The following is a 20,248-nucleotide window of genomic DNA, read 5'->3' as shown; positions in this document are numbered from 1 at the left end:
TAAAAAAAAAAAAAAAGAAAAACAACAAGCACCCCTCTTTATTCTTTTCTTCTTGCTTTTTATTCTAGTAACAAAAGAATCATATAGTGTATATAGAACTTTCTGCAGAAAGAAATCAGGACAGTCTTACATCGTTTTTATGCGTCATAAGTGACAAGTAGGAGAAAAGGTGGAGACAGAAATAATCAATTTCACGGATATTGGAATATCCATCGAGCAATCGATATTTGTAGGCGGGAATACGTGCTGAGACTCTAATAGCCAGGCGAAATTAGAGGATAAATTGAATAAACCATTGCACGAGAAAATTGAGCACTGTATATTATCGGCGGATTACGAAGGAAAGGCCGTTTCGTCCGATACACAACGTACAATTGATTCGAACGTATATTATACATGGCTCACGAACGGGGAAGCGAGTCTCGAGGGCCGTCCCCATGAGGAGCAACCGGTGCCGGTTTATTCCCGATCGAATGTTTTTGCCCGACCGTCGCAAACCTAATTGGATTCGCTACGAACCACCTGACAGTCGTACACGGCAGAGCATTACGCAAAACCGTGTACCGTCCCCAGCTTTTTAAATGTCGATCCGCCGACGGTCGGTCCGTTTCGAGCCGCATTAACGCAGGGGCTCGTCCGATCATGCTTGCAAAATCGAATCAGCTGTTGGTTACGCTTGTTAATTGTAACGAATAGATTGTATTAAAAGTTGATCTTTCGCACGATTTTATAGGAACAATGAACCTACTTCGTGGAAGTAAAAATCCAGGGAAAGCAATTTATGCGCTGGATGATCTTTTGTTCTCCTTTTTTCTGTGAATGGAATTCTTGTTTTATCATAATAACATACGTTATAATATTTTATGCTACGTTGATCGAGATAATGTCTGATCTTGCGTTATATATTTTCATCTTATGTAGGTACGATATACATGACATCTACCTATCATTGTAATTTTTACCTTGCAACGTACCCGTGTATCCGATCAGCGTGTGCAACTCGTATATACGATCCTTCTTTCTCATATGCACCGACCTTACCTCCTCTTTTCCCACAGGATACAAACGCACACGACCTCGGATCCTACATGGACACACGGCTCCTCCGGCAGGCAGCCAGGCGCTAACGTCGATGCATGTAGCTGACGGCAGCGGCCAGATCGTGCTATGTTTCTGCGTCATCGGACCGCGTTCTCCTTTCATCCTTTTTCATCGTTCTCTTCTCACTAGGTAGACAACAATGATAGAATGATATCTCTACGGAGTGGGGAATACGGAAAAATGGGATTAGCGATCAGAGAAAGAATCCGAAAAAGTTGGAAAACTCTGAAAGAAAAAGAGAGAACAGGGTAGAAAGTTGGGTAAAACAAAGAAGATGGAACAGGGACGAAAGTACATGGGAAAGAGACAGAAAAAGGAAATATTGGCGAAAGAGAGGACAAAGGAGAAAGAGGGGACAAGAAAAAAGAGAGAGAGAGAGGAATTCTCGAGAGATCAAGTTAGAGTACTGGCACAAAAAACCTGTCCCGCATAATTACATTATCGGTCACATCTCGTTCGACTTCTGTCCACAGTCACACAGCCCTTGCTTGGGAAAACGAATGCGTTCCCATATAATACAGGCCACCGTTGCTTCGAGGACGATGCAGCAAGGTCTCCAATGAAACTGCAGGGGGTCCGTGCCATTGTTCTTTATCCTATCTTTTACGGATTTTTGGTAGAAAACATCGAATATTATGGCAAATTGAATAGGAAGCATCGAACATTTTCTGTGATGGTTACTTTAGTTTGGGTCATTAGTCTCTTCGATGGAACATGCTGATTCTTGTGGTGGAAAACGATGAGAACTCGGTGGTGAAAGAATGATCAATGGTCCTAGATTCATATTTTTTGGTTGTTTCAAGATTTTGATTTATTTATTTATTATTCATAATTTATTCTTCTCTTTATTGACATAGGAGATGTTACACAGGCATTGGAATGCGCGTTATCATAGTCGCTGGTAAACAGTCGAACACAAAGCGAAGTCACTTTGAAATTTTACATAACATTTGTAACGCAATGTGATACATACTCTCAATCTCTGTTGCACTACGGGGAGATGAAAGAATCTTTAACCAGATTGCTAAACTCTGAAAACTCTACTCCGTAGAAAAAATATTGAAACGATGACATCGCTGAAAAAATACATAATGATGTATCCCTTCTGGGAGCACTCTTATGCATCTTTTCATCGGAAAACGCATTAGGATCTTAATAGTACTAAGGTAATGTACAATCAAAAGTTAGCACGATAGACGCGCACATGTATGAACGAGCGTATTCTCTTTGTTTTGTTACTTTTGTCACAGTTTTATAGGTATAACATGTGCTGTCATGTCGTTGTAAAATGAACACGGTTTTGTAGAAAGTCTCGCATATATCATACTTTTTTTTTAAATATAAATCTGTGCTCACTACGCTAACACGGTGTCATTCCTTCGACGGTATAAATAAAACTGTTAATATAATCATAAAAAAAATCAGATCCAACACACGAATGCGTCGTGCTAGACGCTCATCGTACCTATCGTGAATACAAAAAACTTTCTATGTATATAACAAGTGAAATAAAGAAAAAGAAAAATATCAAAATATATTAAAAGTATCAAAAGACCAGTAACACGTACGAAAATATTGGAAGTTCACATAAGTTACCATGTGTTTCAGCCAACTAGAAATTCAAATCCTGATAGATATCATTTGGACACACTTTGAAACTATACACAAGATGCTACGATTAGAAAAATACGTTGAAACGTAATTATATACGACTATATTTTGACTTGGACGTCGGATGCTTATCCTGGCAAATATGTAATTTAATATAAATTTATGATTAATCACGTTTAAATATATTACATGTCTCCGCATCCTTTTATATACTTCATAGTATCTTTATAATAAATTATTGTTTTCTTTCATTTACAATACATTCTTTTTTGTAGGCGCCTATATATTTACGTATATATTTATATATATAAAGTTCGTAAAAATTATGTGACGTCCAAGTCATTTGTACAGGATAATCGGCAAAAAAGACCCTGACAAATATAAACTGAAGATCAATGAATTTGTTCATTAAGTAAAATAAAATTTTTTTGTTAAAGATGGTAATCATCAAAATTTTAAAAGTCAACTCGGAAGGACAATCATAATTCAGTTCGATTTCTTGTCGTAGGCTGAGAGGTGTGTACGATTTTGCATATATAGACTTTTACGAACTTTACGCGCACATGTATTGTAAGTATTCTATATTTTGTACCTTTTTTATTTTTGTACCTGATATATTTGCTCACGACACTTTTGCAGACAACCTGTACATTGCATTGAATAACTTAATACGGTAAATAAAAAACATTAAATTTATTATCGGAGAAAATAACGAACTCTATGAGTCTCATAATAACATTTTATACACTAAAATGTAATAATAGCTGCTCTCATGTGATCGCATTTTTTTAACACTAATTTTAATTAATAATCAATATATGTCTCTATATATTCAATAGCTATTTCATATATTAAATTATATTCTATATTGATTGGATTATAATAAAATTACAAAAAATAAAGTAAACATTAATAAGAATAAAAAGAACTTTCATTTTCAGCTAAAGCACGTTTCACATACAAAAAGCAACAATTAGAGGCCATGTGAAATTTTTCGTTTTAAACTACCATAGTGCATGTACAATGTTCTTTTTTATATTCTAATAGTAGTAGCAGTAGTAGTAGTAATAGTAGCAGTAGTAGTAGTAGTAGTAGTAGTAGTAGTAGTGGTAGTAGTAGTAGCAGTAGTAGTAGCAGTAGTAGTAATAATAATAATAATAATAATAATAATAATAATAATATAATAATAATAATAATATCTTTCATATACTTTTGTTATTCGTGTATCGTTAATGAAAGTGCACGTGCACAATAATTGTAGATAGTCACTGATTCTTTATATTTGGCCCTCTGTCGGCAGAGTAAAAATTGATCGCATCTAAAGGTTCTTAGAACAATTTTTTTCTCATTTTTCAATTAAAGTTAGTTTCAGTCCCGGCCAGATTGCGACACTATGCTCAATGTGAGTCCTTCCGTTTTCAAGATTGCATATAAGTAACACCAGTATGTGCCGTGTATTAACTAATTTTCGGGTAATACGAATTAATTATTGATACTGATTATCTTCATTTGAAAGACGTGAATCCTATATGCAGCCTTAAAAGTGCTTCATACTTCGTTTTTTGTGATACGCATACTTAGAACAATATAAACATAACTCGTATACCCTGTAATGGTCAGGAAGTGTCAATTTCCAATCTGGCCATGTCAAATGTTACGATCGATGCTAGAATACTTTCTACTATATTATGTCCATAAATAGCTTGCACGCTATGAGACACCTCTATCGTCTTTGGGTTTTATAATTAGTCAAAGATCTTCTCAACAAACTCAATAATTATAAATAATTTTCGATCGACTAACAAATTGTACTTTGGAACACACGCAATCACGTAGATGAAATAATCATCGCAGATCAACGTTTCTCAAAAATATTAAAAATTGCTGAAACACTCGAGTAACACATATCTAGACGTGTGTTAAATATCCATGAGGAATTACCTTTTAAACGACACGAATGTACAAACGTTGTGCATGACTTATATAGCCTTTACTCGGCTCGACATAGAAACATTTATACTTATCTTTCTATGTGAACTATAAAACCCAAAACCAAAATCTAATTGGCAGTATAGTGTTGGACGTTGCGCCCAGCGCAAGGTGCATAGCAGAGATGCTGCGGCTAGTAAGGATTGGATACCTTACTTCTGACAAAAAAACAATGTTTATGCGGTTTGAATAAGATAATACCAGAGGTTACACGTATGTGGCCATAGTGCCGCTTGGAATAGGCGGTGTTTCTTCCGGTCTACCTTTGGGCCCGTATTGTCCAATGAAAGAGCCGTCCTCCGTAAACCGCCCTTTAACAAAATGACCATCACAATTTATAAATTCGCATTAAAAATTATAATTTAAGAAACATAAACCATTAATGTTCCGATCTATTTTTGAATGTATCATTTAACCTACCTTACACTAACGTGGCAAATGCTTGTGAATTTGGTTCCTGTTTACGATGTCGACCATACTGACCGATGAATGATCCATCCTCATTCATACCTTCTACATTAAGTCGAACAACAAGGCAAAATAAAATGAACAAACAAAAACATAACATAAATTAAGGTGCTAAGGCAAAAAAAAATAAATAACATGTGAATAAATATCTTATCCTATGTCGGGCGTGTACAAAATGGATATAAAACAAGTATTTGTATTCATGCTGTTATGTGGATTTGTGGCGGCACTCGACAACAAAATACCGCCACTCGACACTAACTTCTACCAGACGACGGTAGCGCAGTAGTTAGCGCCTTAGGTTACGAACGTTCGGGACCCGGGTTCGAATACCGGCGCCAGTAGTCTCCTATTTTTCTTTCAGGCATTTAAATTAGAAGAAATCTTCCAGGCATTTAAATTAGAAGAAAAATAGCAGTACTCCAGCAGCGCGACATCTACAGCCAGCGCAACAAATATCACGGATGCAACTATACCTCAGATTTACACATGTGGGAATTGGAATGCATATCTACTGAAATCTAATACTACTTACTTCAATTGTCTTCTTACATTGTTAATGTAAATAGACTATTTATTATCTATTGAACTAACCTGTATCTCCCTCTCCATATTCTGCCATAGAATCAGTATCAGATTCAGGATGCTTCCCATCTTGATGGGAAGAAGATGCCAGAGACGCGCGACCGCCTGCTGATTTGGTATCTAAAGGTTGCGAATATTCATGAAAACCGCCTTCATCTGGATAATCGCCGCGCCCAGCAGCTAATTCTCTTTCATGTACGGCGTATTTTCCACCTCTATTACGTTTAATAACGCATACTATTATAAGTACCAAAAGAAGAAAGGCAATTGCTAACATCATTCCTATGAACCATCCAGCGGTTGCAACATTTTCTTTAGGCTGAATGATAGGTCCTTCGCTACTCGTTTCTACTTCTTGTGGGTCGCTTTCTGTGAAGTAGTTACCATCAGCAGCAACGACAGACATCACATAAACTTCACCACTTTGAAGTCCTCGAATTTCGATCGTGTTCGATTGATATTCTGGTTCGGTCTGGAGTGGTATCGTTTCACCTTTGAGTTTATACTTCACAAAAAAGTGACTTCCTGGATTCCCATTGAGATTCAGCTGCCAGATAATTCTTACATTCGAGTATCCATTTTCCTTTGGAATAGCTTCCCATGTGAATTGTGGTATATCAGGTTGTTGAGATGTGCGTGTTTTTTGCTCGATAAAGTAACTAAGTGAGTATAAAACAATATGTTACCTCATACACATATATATAAAATTAAAGCAGAAAGCAATGATACATACTCATTTCCTTCACCAACTTTAGTTGTTGCTCGAACATGTACACGATATTTCATATCAGGTGCTAGAGCAGCCAATTTTGCACTGGTGGCTTCTGGGTCTATAATATGTGGTTTTCTCTCCAAGAGAGGTCCCAGTCTGGTTCCATTTACGGATTCATAATATATTCTGTAGCCAGTCAAGATACCATTTGGTTCGGCAGGTTTTGTCCATGCTAAAAACAAAGCACTGGAACCCATTGGGAACGCCTCAAGATTGAGGACTGTTCCTGGGACACCTTCTGGTGTGTCAAAGCTTAAAGTTTCAGAAGGTGGCCCAGCATATCTAATAAATAAAAATAAAAAGATTATCGTTACAAATAATGTTACATATGAAAGCCTATAAACTGCTATTTTAAGATTCATTACCGTCCGTTGTATGCTAATATTCGAACATAGTTCTTGTTGAAGGGAACAAATTTGGTAACCAGTGCATGAGTCCTATTACCACCTCTTATATCGATTTCTCGCATTCCCTTTTCACCGTCCTTTTCTGTCCACGTTTGAATCTTATATCCTTGTAATTCGCCCCGTACCGATTCCTCGGGGACCGGATTCCACGAGAATTGTGCGCTTGTACTCGACTTTACTTGATTTAACGTAAAGTTACTCGGTGCTTGCAATGGTACTGTAACATTAAATGAATTTTAGGTAATATTAATTCTAAAAGAAATTGCAAATACTATAAAAAATGTAATAAAAAATCCACAAACCATCTTCTCCAGAGTATCCTGTTACTTCTTCAGGTGCAACTCTACATTCTCCTCTTTCATTAATAGCTACCACTTTAATCTTATATCTTTGATAAGTTGGTTGATTATCCACAACCAAACTGTTCTTCTTCCAATCATGTATGTCTTCTATTGTCCATTTTTCTCCTGGTATATCACGTCTATAGTATACTCTATACATGAATTTGGGTGCATTGTGTTCAATTTGTGGCATTACTGTCCAAGATATAACCAGATTTTGTGGTGTTGTTCCCTTGCCCATAACGTTGTCGGGATTCGTAAAAGGAACGTCTTGTAATGTAGTACATACATCGCTATGCGGTGAGGGCAACGATGGACCTATTTTATTCCATGCTAATACACGGAATGTATAGTTAGCCCAAGGCGACATCGGAACATCGTATGTTTGTTCAGTTGATGGAACAGGATCTTTCGATATCTCCCACGTATCTGGAGTGAAACTGGTATTATGTTGAATAGTGTATCTCAAAATTGGTGCTCTGTTATCACCCATTGGAGTCCAATGTATAGTAGCTGTAATCCCTGCACAATTAACACTAACTAACTTTGGCGGATTTGGTACATCTTGTACAACTAGTGTAGCTTGTGCCTTTGCCTCATCCAACTCGGTATGAGCAACGCAAGTGTAAGTACCGGTATCTAGTTCAGTCGTTTTTGTAATCATTAAAGAATAATCAGTACTTCGGATAAATCGTGGTTCCATCTCAAAATCGATGGGTTCGCCGTTACTCAACCAATCGATTGTAAGCGTTAAACTGGAATCTGTAACAGCGTTACATCTAAAAGTTGCAGTAGAACCTGCAGCAACTTCGTAATCCTCTGGTTCATCTGTGATCCTAGTATGTTCTTTTACTGCTAGATTACCAGAGGCTTCTATTTCTCCGAATTTATTGGACGCATGGCATGTATAGGTGCCTGCATCTAAGAATATTACGTTCTCAATTTCTAAGTCACCAGAATCTAAAGTCTTGTATCGTCCTCCAGTTAGTTCTTGTCCATTTCGAATCCATTTTACAGCAGGTTTCGGTGCTCCAAATACACGGCAAGTAATTCTCACAATTTTACCATCGACTGTAGCGATATCAGCGGGCGGTTGAGTAATTTCGGGTTCTAAAGCTAAAACATTTACGTACACATCCTTGTATACATAACCCAATGAATTTGTAGCATTGCAACCATAGTTTCCTGTATCCTTTTTAGTCAACTTTTCAATAATAATAGAATTTGGTGTAACTTTCCTGCGTGGATTTGGAGGTGCTTCTGATATTGGTTTACCATTATGAATCCATTTTATCTCAGGGACAGGTACTCCATTAGCAGCACACTTGAATTCTACAGTTTCGTCTTCTGCCGCATTTATAATCTCAGGCTCGATAGTGAAATATGGTACCGCCATTACTTGTAAATGTATAGAATACGATTTCGCGTCACCCACTCCGTTTGAAGCTTCGCAAGTATACGTTCCTTCGTCTTTCGAATTAACATGTTTAATTATCAAAGATTTACCATAATTTCCTTGCATTATTCTATCGTTAGTTTTAATTACTTCGCCATTTTTACTCCACACTATTTGTGGTAATGGTGTTCCACCATGTATGCAATATAATTCAATTTTTTTGCCACGTAAGGCAACTTCATTTTTTCTACTCACATATTGTTTAACGGGTTCATATTTATTTTGACTAGCAGATATTCCCGAAGAGATAACGTTCAATAAAACTCTATTACCTAATTTATATTCATTTCTGAATACAGATGTAGCTGCACACGCATAATAAAAATCGTCAGAAGCATCATTTCTTGTAACATTGCTGAACCAAAGGTTCCCTTCAGGATCTAAAGTCATTCGCGAATTATTGATCGACTTGATGCCTCCAGCAGTATCTTGAATTAACCAATATACATTTGGTTTTGGCCAACCATCTGGTGGTTGGCAAGTTAGTTTAAATGGCTGTCCTTCATTTGCATCCAGACTTATAGGATTCTGATCTTTGAATGAGTTCAATTCAGCTTTTCTAACGAAAACTGAATTAGACGTTGCAATTCCCCATTCATTCTCTGCAAAGCATTGATATTGACCCAGATCTTCATCTCGTGGTCTAGAAATCACCAGTGTACCTCTACCAGGTTGCTGAGATATACGGTCATCATATGCTGGCCACTCAAAATTCTTTCCATTTTTAATCCATCGATACCTACATTAAATCAATAAATATAAATAAAAAATCAAGATTGGTCAAATACTCAACATTATCATTATTCATGATTACTGTTATGCTAAAAATAGTACGATATTGATCATAAATAGATGAGAATAAATCATAATGCAGTAATGATATTTTCTATTTTCCTTCAGTATATTGTTAGACCACTCCCATGCATCTACAGTTCACACCACAAGTAAGGTATCTTTATCAGTACTAGTAACTTTATACCCCCTAAGGCTATGAGGTCATCCTGGTAATTAAGACCAGTTACTCTGGCTTCTTTGCAGGACAGAGATAGTGGACTTACATGTAAGTGCAATGAAACTACATGAATGAAATATTCCTGGAAAATATACTATTAATGTTGCACTACTGCATTAATTCTTTATAAAATTTCTGTTTTTCTATGATCAGCATTTAAAATTTAAATCAATGCAATAAATAGTTCTTTTTAATGTAGTATTATTTTTATCTTTTTCCTAAACATTATATTTTTATTTGCAAAATAATAACAAAGTAGCAAGACATATTTTAAGATTTTATTTATTTTCTAATTAAATGAACTTTACCTTGGAGCAGGTTCTCCTTCTGCTTCACATTCAATTAAAAATGGTTTGTCATTCTCATTAATCTTCGCTTGAGCCACTTGAAATAACTGCTCATCTGTTGGGGGTTGTTTGGATATCCGTGGTGGAGATTGGACTAATAAAAGATACAAATGACACATGTGCATTATTGTTACACACTATGAAACGATTTGCTGATATGCACTTAGTAAAATATGTTACATATGTTATTGCTACATATATAACATATGTGCTATATAGCAGTAACTATGTTTTTATAGCCGTTGAATAAATTTAAATAGAAATGTTTTAAAATATAGTGAAATGTTATGAAATTAAAGTGCATTCTTAGAACAATATAATCTCCTAACTCAATGCATTATAATCGTATTAAACTAAATTCACTTAGTGTTACATATCTTATAAAAGCAAGTGAAAGCAAAATATGTATTTTTTATAATTTTCTAATGATATAAAAAAAATTGTTTGTGATTAAAAGTTCATAATTAAAGGAAATTTGTTTTATGTGAAAACAACTAGTTGCATCTGATAAGCTTGCTACTGTTTTCACCTCCTATAATATCCAGAATATGGACTATAATTAAAAATCACAGATTGTTATTATGAAAACTGATTGATCGTAACAAGTATTACTTCGAATTTATTGTGACCGATATAAAACGTGATGACGGAATTACACTCACTTAAAGCCGATGCCTGCAGTACCAGTGTTGAGATAATACACACGATGAACTTCATGATCGACCGGTATTCTCTTGATCTAGAAGTAGAAGATTTTCTTAAATATTTCAATCGTACAAATTTCGGGAAGAAGCAAAATATATTTTAAGAAAACATTTATGAAAATTGCAAATTTTTCGTCATATAGGTAGAAACTAGAATCTATTATATGAAATCAAATTAAAATTTCATTTCGAATTCCTTTTAAGAAATATAAATTATGAATTTGAACATTCTTTCTATAGATTTATCCACGTTAATCGTTATGATTCAAACGAATCCGACAACTAAAGTTGTCACGTTAGAGGCTTTGTAAATCCTATTGGCATTCGCAAAGGCATTAGCGAGTTTTTTGGTACAACACTGGGCTGCATTTTATTTGAATCACATTGTATACACGCGTATACGAAGAATATGAATCGTGCGCAGGAATGTCAGAATGAATATACAATATGACATTAACGATTTTGTTCGAAATAAATGTGTTAACGCTAGAACTACCAATGACTAAGGTATAAACCGCGTTCCAAAGAACTCAAGCTGAAATATAAAAAGATACATAATGCAAGAAAAACAAGCCTTTATCCGGTATACATCGTCAAAAATCATTAAAATGTCTAAAAATACGCCGTAATAAATCTGCAAAATTTCTATGAAATATGATCAATTTATCATTTTGACGATATTCAAGTAGTTCTAACTTTAAATAGAATTTTCAAATCCCCTGGCGAATAGTTGCCAATGGAGATGTGAGAAATGGGCGTGCTCTCCGTGTAAAAAATCAACGAACAATATACATATGTAGAAAACTAGACATGTGTCATCGGACCGGCTAATAGTGTATTCATCAGCAGCTTCTTAAAAGTATCATGCAAAATCTACGTTATTTTTCCATATTTTTTCAGTGAAACTAGATAAAATAGAACAAGTATATGTAACAATGTTATGTATTCGCTTCAGGATCGCGCACAATCGTTGGAACAGGTGATGGTGTTACGATGATCTCACCGAAGTTGTCCTTCGAAATCACAACATCGCCGATGAAAATTTTACCGCCGTTCCGTTCGTCCACCTGTTTCACGATACGTTTGCTTTATTCTCACGGCGTTTAAAGGAATCTGAATCGATCGACCGCTACTTAGAAAACAGATATCCCATGGGGACCAAAAGGGAAAAAAGGGAACACACGGGGCTGGGCAAACGGGCACACCCGCGAACTAGCATTGATCGCCGACGCTTCGTTTGTTCGTTTCACTCAATACCTTGGTTATTACTCGATATCTCGATGTACGTCACTAATCAAATGTACGTTTCTTCACGTCAATGACAATAGCTCACCTATCTTAACGTTTTAAGACGTGTTTGATTATAAAAATTCCGTCATCACCAAGGCATCATCGAAAAACCACTGACTCGCACACGTAACGTAGCGCACCGTACGGTACTGTACACTAGTGTGGATGTGCACGTTGCATGTATTGCAGACTCGATCCCCACCTAGTGTCTTCGGTCACACCGACTTACACTGCTAAGTTTTCACTGAACTTTAAGGTCCGCTCACATAGGAGTGTAGCAGTATTTCGCTATCTAGCCACGGGTCATCACCAAACCTGGCCAGTTAGCAAGATACGATCTGCATTACGGTTCTCTTATACTTTTGATTTAATATTATTAGTAAAATTTTACATTGGTTATAGATTAGGATTAATATATTCTTTTTTAGACAAGAATAACAATTAGTGTTTGATGATTAAACAAATGGAACTTTAAAAGTAAATTTTATGAATTACCGATGAAGTTATCCGATTATCCTATTTTACCTGAAATCGTAAAGATATAAAGTGTTATAACCCATCACTTGTAACTTGTCAATTCTCTAATATTATTATTTGGAAAATTATAGCGCAAAGAGGTCCAGGGATTCTGTCTTCTAAATCTACATATATCCATCGAGCTCTCAAAACTTTGAAATCTATGAAGATTTTTAGAGCATTCAAAATCAAGGTATTCGAGACTTATCGAAACATTAACAATTTAAGATTTATTAAAATCCTAGACAGTTTCTAATACTGAATCATGCCAAAAATAGTTCGAATCTTAACAATATTGTAAAACTTCGATTTGTTTCGAAATTGAGATTTAAGCACTCATTGCTATAGAAATTCAACCAAGATATCACGGCTCCAATATCTAAAGGTTTGTCAATCTTTATAAAAACGATTAAATGTCAGGTCTCGTACAAATACACACACGTACATGCACACATATGTATAGTGTCAAAGTTCCGCTCCACTTCCAAGAAATGGTGGGGATAGTGATGTTAGTTAGCAAGGTGGAATTCCGGCCAGTTAGTAAGACACTACTGCATTCTATGAAAAGAGTTGACATTTATAAGACCACTGCAGACGAGTATAAGAATTTTATATAGCAAAATAGTCGTTCATTATATAGTTTGTTAATACTGCTTTATTGAATAATGTCAAATACTTACAATCTTTTCATAAAAGTCTTCTCTTCGCAGGTTAAACAAACGGTGTGGGTATTCCTTTATAGGAGTGAGTCTTTATAGTCTCTTGGCCAATAACGGCCGAGACAAATCGAAGGCATCTTGTCGCGCCAGATTCAAAAAAAGCGCGCCTCCTAAGCAAACGTAGCTACTATGTATAGCCTGTATAGGATAAAGTGCAGCTGTGTATACTTTGCAAAAAGGGGGAAGTGATATATTTTAGACTTGATACGTGTCAAAGAGAGGTAAACGATGCATCTTTACGTGAGCTGTCATACCTTTGTCAACTTCTAAATATGACAAAACTTTTCAAGTTTGAAATTCATATTTAGGTAATGTGGTTTTTTTAGACATGAGTGTAACAGAGTTTGTCACGATAATATTTTATAAAAGAGAGATAAAAAACTTAATGTAAAAATGACAAACGATTGTATAAGATGAGAAACTATGCCATTAATTAATTATCGGTATATTATCGTATATATGATAGGTATGAGAACAATTAATATATAAATGGTATTCCAGGTAAAGAGATACAAATATTATAACAAGATAACTAACACATGTATATTCTAAGATCCAATAGCAAATCTCTTCTGTGATAAGAAATACGTCTGAGTCTGAGCAAATTTAAACTTCGATCGAATGCTCGATATAAAAATATAGGTCGAGCCGTATGCTATGACTTACATGGATATTCAATAAAATTAATGATTTTCATTGTATTGTAGAAAGCCAAGATGCAAAAATTATCATGTCTCTGAATACAAAATATGTTAACAATTATGTACGTAATCATATTTGGTTTTCGTATCAGTTCAGACCACACACACAGAGACAACGAGCGCTGCTTACAGAACACTTAACCGCATCGTTTCTTTTGGCGTTAATTGATAGACCGTGTGCAAAGAATATGTTCTATGATAAAAGAAGTTGATGTTCGTACTGAATATCATATCTCTTTCGTTTTATTTGATTTTTCCGTTCCGTTAATCGCATTTATTTCTTGCATTAAAAGTTATATAATATTTGTTATACTTAGGTATCAAAATAAAGTTGTTGTAGGAAGTAAAGTAGGAAATATTGAAAGAAGTAAACTATATTTGCATATAATTTGCATCTATTCATCTGTCTTGGATAAATGACAAGTTTAATAATTTCTACTTCATTCACAATTCTTGTTTGACACTTGATCCTCAGTGTAGATAATTTGGCAAAGTATCAAAAATTGCAGTGCAGTTTATAGGACATGTAAAAGCATTGTCACAAATTTAGATTGAGCTACACGAAACCGACAAACTCAAACGTATATTTTAGATTATTATATTAAGACATGATTTCCTTGCGATTGTAAATTTATTGCTTTATTATCAATTCACAAAATAAAAATTTAATGAATACATATTATATAAACGTTAATAATAGTAGGATTAATGATAGAAAAAGGTCGTCCAATCTTCTTCATACTGACTTTGTACAATTTGAAAATAAAGAATAAGCCTTAATGTGTATTTGCATCTTAGGTACTTTTCTGATTAGTCAGTTTAATCAGTAACATTTAATTTCATTAAAAAACATGATATAATAAAAATAATTTAAATATACAACAGTATAATTAAATACATTGTATATCTATTTAAAATTTATTTAAAAGTAATGGAGTCTTGCATGTTTGTATAAATTAAAAATCATTTTGTAATTATTTATACATTTAAGATCTAGTTATTTTCCTCTTGTTCCATGATACACTATATTACACTATATAAATAATACAATAAATTGAATTTTCCTAATTATTAAAATTATACAATTTGATACTGTTCTGGTTCTACTTCATTTATATGTCGTAAAAAGAACGTGACTTTAACTTGTTCAACGTGCCGACAAAGTTTCATAGCTGAACTCGTTCTCAACTTCATGTGTTGTGTAAGAGAGGGTAGATTTAATAGTAAAAATGCTAGCCCATCAATTTCCTGTAAAAGAAGAAAAAGGAAAATAAATTATTAGAACTATGCCGCTTAAGAATTTATATTCCTGGATACATTACCTCTTCTTTTACATCTTCTGCAATGTCTTTGCAATCATTCGTTTTTCTTAAGTATCTGAAGACATCATCTACACTCCAAAATAATGGATTCGAATCAAGTTTCCGCGTTTTTGGACGCCTTTGTTTCTTCTGCATCATCACATATTCTGATTCTCCATCTGAGCCATCAGATTCAATACTTGTATCCCCATCTCGTTCTCTCTTACCTAATCTAGTAACGGTGGAACTTTGGCTAAATTTTGATGAATGCTGTTTATTATTTAAACTATTAGGGCTTCGTCTGTCTTTCATCTTCCTATTATCGTTAAATGAACTTCCAGAATCATCCGATGCGTTGCTCGAAGGTGGCTCAGTTTTAAATTCATCTGATTTTTCTCCTTTCTCTAAACCTTTCTGGATCATGATATCTATCTCAGAAAGTGGTGGTCTTCCATCGAGCGTTTCTTCAAGCCCTGATACGTGTTTGGCTAAATCTAATGACATAAATGGCATTTCATCTTCTTGCTCGAAATCTTCATGAGTCTCTTTTTCTCTGTTTGCCCATCTTCCTCGTCTCCTTTTTCGCCTACCACCCCATGGTTTTGGTTTTTGTACCATAATACTCGTGTAACCCTTTGGCTTACCTCTTCGTCCGGTACCAACAGATGCTGCTAAAATAAAAAGTTAATTAGTATTAATAAATCAATTGAAATGAAGATTATAAATGAACCATATATATGATAACTTAAATGTAAAAGAAATTACACTTACTGAATTTTGCTTTTGATGTTTTGTGGCACTTATCCGGACATTCATTTTCAGGTACATACAAGGGACCAAATAAATTTGGACATACCATTAACTTTTTGCAAATATTTCTGCAAAAATCAGCCACCATATCTCCGGATGTAACTACGGCAACACTTGCGCGATATGTATTGTTTTTATGTTTGGCTTTTAAAACTTCTAAATGGTATCCTGGATCTGGTTTAGAATCACATTGAAGGACCTTTAATATCCGAGCACTTCTATATCCTACAGATACGATCATTGATAAAACTTCTCTCATAACTAAAATTACAGGGCCAGGTCCTACTGCTTTTGGTAGGGTTGCTAATTTCCCTTTAGAAATCATAGGGCCTGTGAAACAACGATAATTAAAATATATCTTTGGACACCAAAGTGAAGAACGTGGCTCAGATATCGGTATATCTAGAATGTTGGTCTTTTTTTCTTCCTTCACGGGCATTTGCAGTTGTTTACAAACTTCCATATAATCTTTTGGTGGTTTCAATGGATAATGATTAGATTCACACCATCCAACAGGAAATATTTGTAAGGAACACATATCAACTATATGTTCTGGTCTTGTATTTTCATAATTATCTAACTTTAACCATAAAAGATTATCAACAATTTTTGTAATATGTGCGGCACATATGATATTTTCACATTCTGGATCAACTGCTTCTAACCGCATACTACATTCAAAACGTGCATCAGTGGCACTTTGTCTTTCTGGAAATAACTTTTCTTCTGCAGCAGTTGCTTGGGTATCTTTCAAATATTCGTCCCAATCAAATTCGTCTTCTTTTGGAGTCCAACCATTTGGATGCACAATTCTAAAAAGCGTTAAAATGTTACATTATAAGGCATGGATCAATTATGAAGATTTAAGAGCACTGAGGATACATAATTTAGAAAATAATTATTTCTTCGTATTTAAATAGTTTTGCATTTTTGATACTAAGTACAGGGATATTCACTTTCTCTCTGCCAATATCTTTTTAGATTGCATTGTTTTAGAAGGATACTTGAAAAGTTTACTTATTGTTGCTGTCACAAGGATTAGACTTACTTGATATCATGTTTTTTTGCCCATCCAACTGGAAATATATATGGATGTTCTGCTGTACAAAGCCAAGTGTTTTTCTCTGTACTGTTGTACATACAGTTTTCAATATCCATTCCCTTTGACAACTCATCATATGTATCAATGTGTACAAGGAAATAAGTGTCATCAAATACTTTTATAACAGTAGCTGGGCATATTTTTATCTGATCAATTGGGCTCAATGCTTCTAATTTCATACCAACTTTAAATTCATGTTTCGGATGATCTACAGTATTATGAAATAATTCTTCTGGAAGATCATAATTTTTTGGTATAGACTCTAATAAATCTTTCCATTCTTCATATGTGTGCATTTCTACTATAGAACTGGGTGGTTCTAGAAACCAAGTAGAATTAGATTTAGATGCAAACCCATAAGGATGAAGATGTTCTGATGTACAGAACATCCAAAAATCTTTACGTGATGAACCAGGAGTATCATATCTTAATAAAAGTCGTCCTCCTACATTTTCTATAATCTAAAGAAACACAAAATTAATTAAATGGTACTTATGGAAATAATAATATAAAATTTGTACATTACTTCTTACCGTGGCTACCCATAATTTATATGGATGTAGTATATCACTAACTTCAACTTTCATGCCTTGCTTGATTCTCTCTGTCATGCTTAGACCATCCTATATGGAGACAAAAATTAAAATTAGAAAATTAAATTATAATTTTATTTTTATATAAAATTTTTCACAAATGTTTAACTAACTCCGGATAACATTTCTGATGGAACACTCCGGGCTGTTGTTAAAAATTCGGTCAATCTTTCCACGCAGTCTGGGGACCTTTGAAGAATAATATCAGTTGGTACTAATTTTTTATTATTTTGCACACACCAACCAAGTTCATGAGCAGCTTCCTTAGTAAGGTTGAACCAAAATTCCAATGATCTATCATCTCCACCAAAATAGCGTAAACGTAATAAAGGACCACATGCCATGACAATAGAAGCCACCCAGTAATTGGTGTCTTCCTCATCTGCATTTTTTGGAATTGGCACCTCAAGGGACATGCCAATTTCAATACCACTCTGAAGTGTTAGCTCAACATGTGGAAACATAATTTGTGGTACTTCAACACTGTTTGTAGCATCAAGATAATCTTGCCAAAAGAAGCCATATTCTGAAAAATGGATTTTAATTTCAGATTTCTTCAGGTATAATTTTTAATTATTAGAGTTTATGAAATTTGTTAATATTTATATTTAAATATATTATATCATTTATTTCTAATTATAATATGTGAAATATAACAATAATAATAATAATAATAATAATAATAATAATAATAATAATTAATAATAAGCATGAATATACTAAAAATAAAAATATTTCTATTAAAAAAGTATATATATATATATATATAAAGATATACTTTTAATTTATTGAAATACATTATTTTTTATTTTTAATGAAATATATTTATTATAAAATAATTGTTAAAATGACACGTAATTTTATTTTAAAAAATATATATCTTGTGTGTCTAAAAACTATATATCTAATACTCATAAATAGATTATAAGATTCGTCATTATCATGACGATATGATTAATAAAATAAAATAAATTTCACTTGCGCGTCTCATTAAGGATTTCATGAAATTTACATTCTTGCAATACGTTATTATCAAAAACTTTGCGAACGTGATTAATGTCTTCTAATAGAATCAGTGTTAAACGGTCAGAGTCATTTCAAAAACTTTAAAAGGTTACCGAATAATCATAATTTTATTACAAATAACATTGACGTTATATAATAAAAATTGCACGAACGAAACAGTGTAAAATAATCACAAATGCAAATTAATTTAATCTTACCTCCTTCTTGCACTTTCTCTTGTGATCGGTTTTCGCAAGGTTCCATGACTTCGTTATAATATTATAAGCCTGCACATAAATACATTAAAATCAATTTCCATCGCGGCCCCGTTAATTGGGCAGCGGATAGATTATTAATTTCTATTAAACTTTCTAATAAATCGTCGAACAATTTACAACTTACCTTTTTTTGTAGTAAGCGCTTATTTTCGAAATTTGCGTAGTGTTTGTTTTAATGAAAAATAGTATCCTCAATCGTAGCTGTCCGTGCCGCTCTATACTGGTCTACTGTACGCGTATCTTTCTCTTTTGTTTTCTATCTCTCTCGTGCGGTACGCTTGGCGCATTCGTCCCGAACATTAGATCTACCTACTTTGAAATGGGCAACATTTTGAATGTACCTTCAATTATATTTTCTGAAACTACTACTAGCCTTGTTCTATCTATGTCTTTGTCTATGCCTCTTCCGGTAATTCTTTTTAATATTTACCTAACACCAATAACGGTATCCTCCAACAATAGGTACTCTTGCCCTAGGTATATCTTGCTTTCCATACCGTATGAAGTATAGCTGTCTACGATTATTCATCGGATTTCATTTTTAATTTTAAATATTGCAAGTTTATCATCTGTCACGAGAAAGACATTATCGATCCTTTAAATGATAAGATTTACAAGCCTCAGCGATCATCAATGATATAGTTACGCAAAAATTTATCTTCTATTTTTTGTTTATTTCTTTTGTGTTAATATTGATCCACTATGGTCAATTGTTCAGTAAGATTGACCAGTTGTAACGAAGAAAGCTTGTTAAGCGCAATATAGATTATTTTATACTCATATATATATATTGAAAGCTTGTATTTTGAATATAGTCGTTGTATTAATTTGAACACGTGGTTGTTCATATATTACATATTTGATATACGTAATTAAAGTGACTGCATTTTAGTGTATGATACATATGTATAAGTACAATAACAAGTTTTATTTTAATTCATTTATAAATGGCAACATTGTCAATATTTTTATGTACATTATGTTTCTTGTAAAAGTATTATTATAGTTATTTTATAGCGTTACACAGAGAAAGATGGGATATATTAAGAGTGAATAGTATATAATTGTATGTACTCGTTAGAAAATCGATACAATTGATATGCCACATTTTTCAATCTTTACACATATACTACTTACGTA

The 20,248-nt window shown here is 33.9% G+C and overlaps 3 protein-coding genes across 12 annotated transcripts; 1 reads left to right on the top strand and 2 right to left on the bottom strand.

Annotated features, from left to right (window-relative positions):
• Nucleotides 1-3,936: 3,936 nt before the first annotated feature.
• LOC117232876 (neuroglian) lies at nucleotides 3,937-12,276 on the bottom strand. 4 transcript variants are annotated; one of them, XM_033492603.1, is made up of 9 exons: nucleotides 12,127-12,276; nucleotides 10,752-10,828; nucleotides 10,051-10,183; nucleotides 7,236-9,469; nucleotides 6,892-7,150; nucleotides 6,488-6,808; nucleotides 5,764-6,413; nucleotides 5,122-5,214; nucleotides 3,937-5,012 (listed from the first exon to the last, which is right to left on the bottom strand). In XM_033492603.1, the coding sequence occupies exons 2-8, from the start codon at nucleotides 10,804-10,806 to the stop codon at nucleotides 5,123-5,125; spliced, it is 3,744 nt and encodes a 1,247-aa protein (XP_033348494.1). In that variant the 5' UTR covers nucleotides 10,807-10,828; nucleotides 12,127-12,276; the 3' UTR covers nucleotides 3,937-5,012; nucleotide 5,122. The 4 variants fall into 4 exon arrangements, 3 of the variants coding, with proteins under 3 accessions (XP_033348494.1, XP_033348492.1, XP_033348493.1); XM_033492601.1 differs by lacking the exon at nucleotides 5,122-5,214; XM_033492602.1 differs by lacking the exons at nucleotides 5,122-5,214; nucleotides 12,127-12,276 and adding an exon at nucleotides 11,797-12,120.
• A 313-nt stretch (nucleotides 12,277-12,589) lies between these two features.
• Nucleotides 12,590-14,858, top strand: LOC117232909. Of its 6 annotated transcripts, none has more exons than XR_004493219.1 (3): nucleotides 12,590-12,984; nucleotides 13,310-13,539; nucleotides 13,627-14,858. XR_004493219.1 is itself a non-coding variant. In XM_033492679.1 (2 exons), exons 1-2 carry the CDS (start codon nucleotides 13,013-13,015, stop codon nucleotides 13,440-13,442), a joined length of 318 nt encoding a protein of 105 aa, XP_033348570.1. In that variant the 5' UTR covers nucleotides 12,996-13,012; the 3' UTR covers nucleotides 13,443-13,619. The 6 variants fall into 6 exon arrangements, 1 of the variants encoding a protein (XP_033348570.1); XR_004493220.1 differs by lacking the exon at nucleotides 12,590-12,984 and having other exon boundaries at nucleotides 12,993-13,539; nucleotides 13,627-13,761; nucleotides 13,820-14,858; XR_004493221.1 differs by lacking the exon at nucleotides 12,590-12,984 and having other exon boundaries at nucleotides 12,994-13,539; nucleotides 13,627-13,784; nucleotides 14,030-14,858.
• A 135-nt stretch (nucleotides 14,859-14,993) lies between these two features.
• LOC117232882 (scm-like with four MBT domains protein 1) lies at nucleotides 14,994-19,523 on the bottom strand. Of its 2 annotated transcripts, none has more exons than XM_033492618.1 (8): nucleotides 19,236-19,523; nucleotides 19,049-19,119; nucleotides 17,939-18,351; nucleotides 17,766-17,855; nucleotides 17,179-17,693; nucleotides 16,092-16,942; nucleotides 15,342-15,988; nucleotides 14,994-15,267 (listed from the first exon to the last, which is right to left on the bottom strand). In XM_033492618.1, exons 2-8 carry the CDS (start codon nucleotides 19,092-19,094, stop codon nucleotides 15,097-15,099), a joined length of 2,733 nt encoding a protein of 910 aa, XP_033348509.1. In that variant the 5' UTR covers nucleotides 19,095-19,119; nucleotides 19,236-19,523; the 3' UTR covers nucleotides 14,994-15,096. The 2 variants fall into 2 exon arrangements, with proteins under 2 accessions (XP_033348509.1, XP_033348508.1); XM_033492617.1 differs by having other exon boundaries at nucleotides 15,342-15,991; nucleotides 19,236-19,521.
• Nucleotides 19,524-20,248: the final 725 nt, after the last annotated feature.

This window comes from Bombus vosnesenskii, unplaced genomic scaffold (genome assembly GCF_011952255.1).
Source record: "Bombus vosnesenskii isolate JDL3184/JDL3185 unplaced genomic scaffold, Bvos_JDL3184-5_v1.1 scf7180000013293, whole genome shotgun sequence".
Taxonomy (NCBI): Eukaryota; Metazoa; Arthropoda; class Insecta; order Hymenoptera; family Apidae; genus Bombus; species Bombus vosnesenskii.
The sequence above is the reverse complement of the archived record's forward strand: the minus strand, read 5'-3'. Positions and strand labels throughout refer to the sequence as shown.

Bases quoted from the DNA above. Each gene is read 5' to 3' on its own strand.
- LOC117232876 (XM_033492601.1), bottom strand. From the start codon at position 10,806: ATGAAGTTCATCGTGTGTATTATCTCAACACTGGTACTGCAGGCATCG. The intron at 10,184-10,751 runs GTGAGTGTAATT...ATCTTTTATTAG, and splicing joins ACTGCAGGCATCGGCTTTAA to TCCAATCTCCACCACGGATA. The intron at 5,013-5,763 runs GTTAGTTCAATA...ATTTTGTTAAAG, and splicing joins ATATGGAGAGGGAGATACAG to GGCGGTTTACGGAGGACGGC.
- LOC117232909 (XM_033492679.1), top strand. From the start codon at position 13,013: ATGTCAGGTCTCGTACAAATACACACACGTACATGCACACATATGTAT. The intron at 13,198-13,309 runs GTATAAGAATTT...TTCTCTTCGCAG, and splicing joins TATAAGACCACTGCAGACGA to GTTAAACAAACGGTGTGGGT.
- LOC117232882 (XM_033492617.1), bottom strand. From the start codon at position 19,094: ATGGAACCTTGCGAAAACCGATCACAAGAGAAAGTGCAAGAAGGAG. The intron at 18,352-19,048 runs GTAAGATTAAAT...TCCATTTTTCAG, and splicing joins AGAGAAAGTGCAAGAAGGAG to AATATGGCTTCTTTTGGCAA. The intron at 15,992-16,091 runs GTAAGTGTAATT...TTTTTATTTTAG, and splicing joins AACATCAAAAGCAAAATTCA to CAGCATCTGTTGGTACCGGA.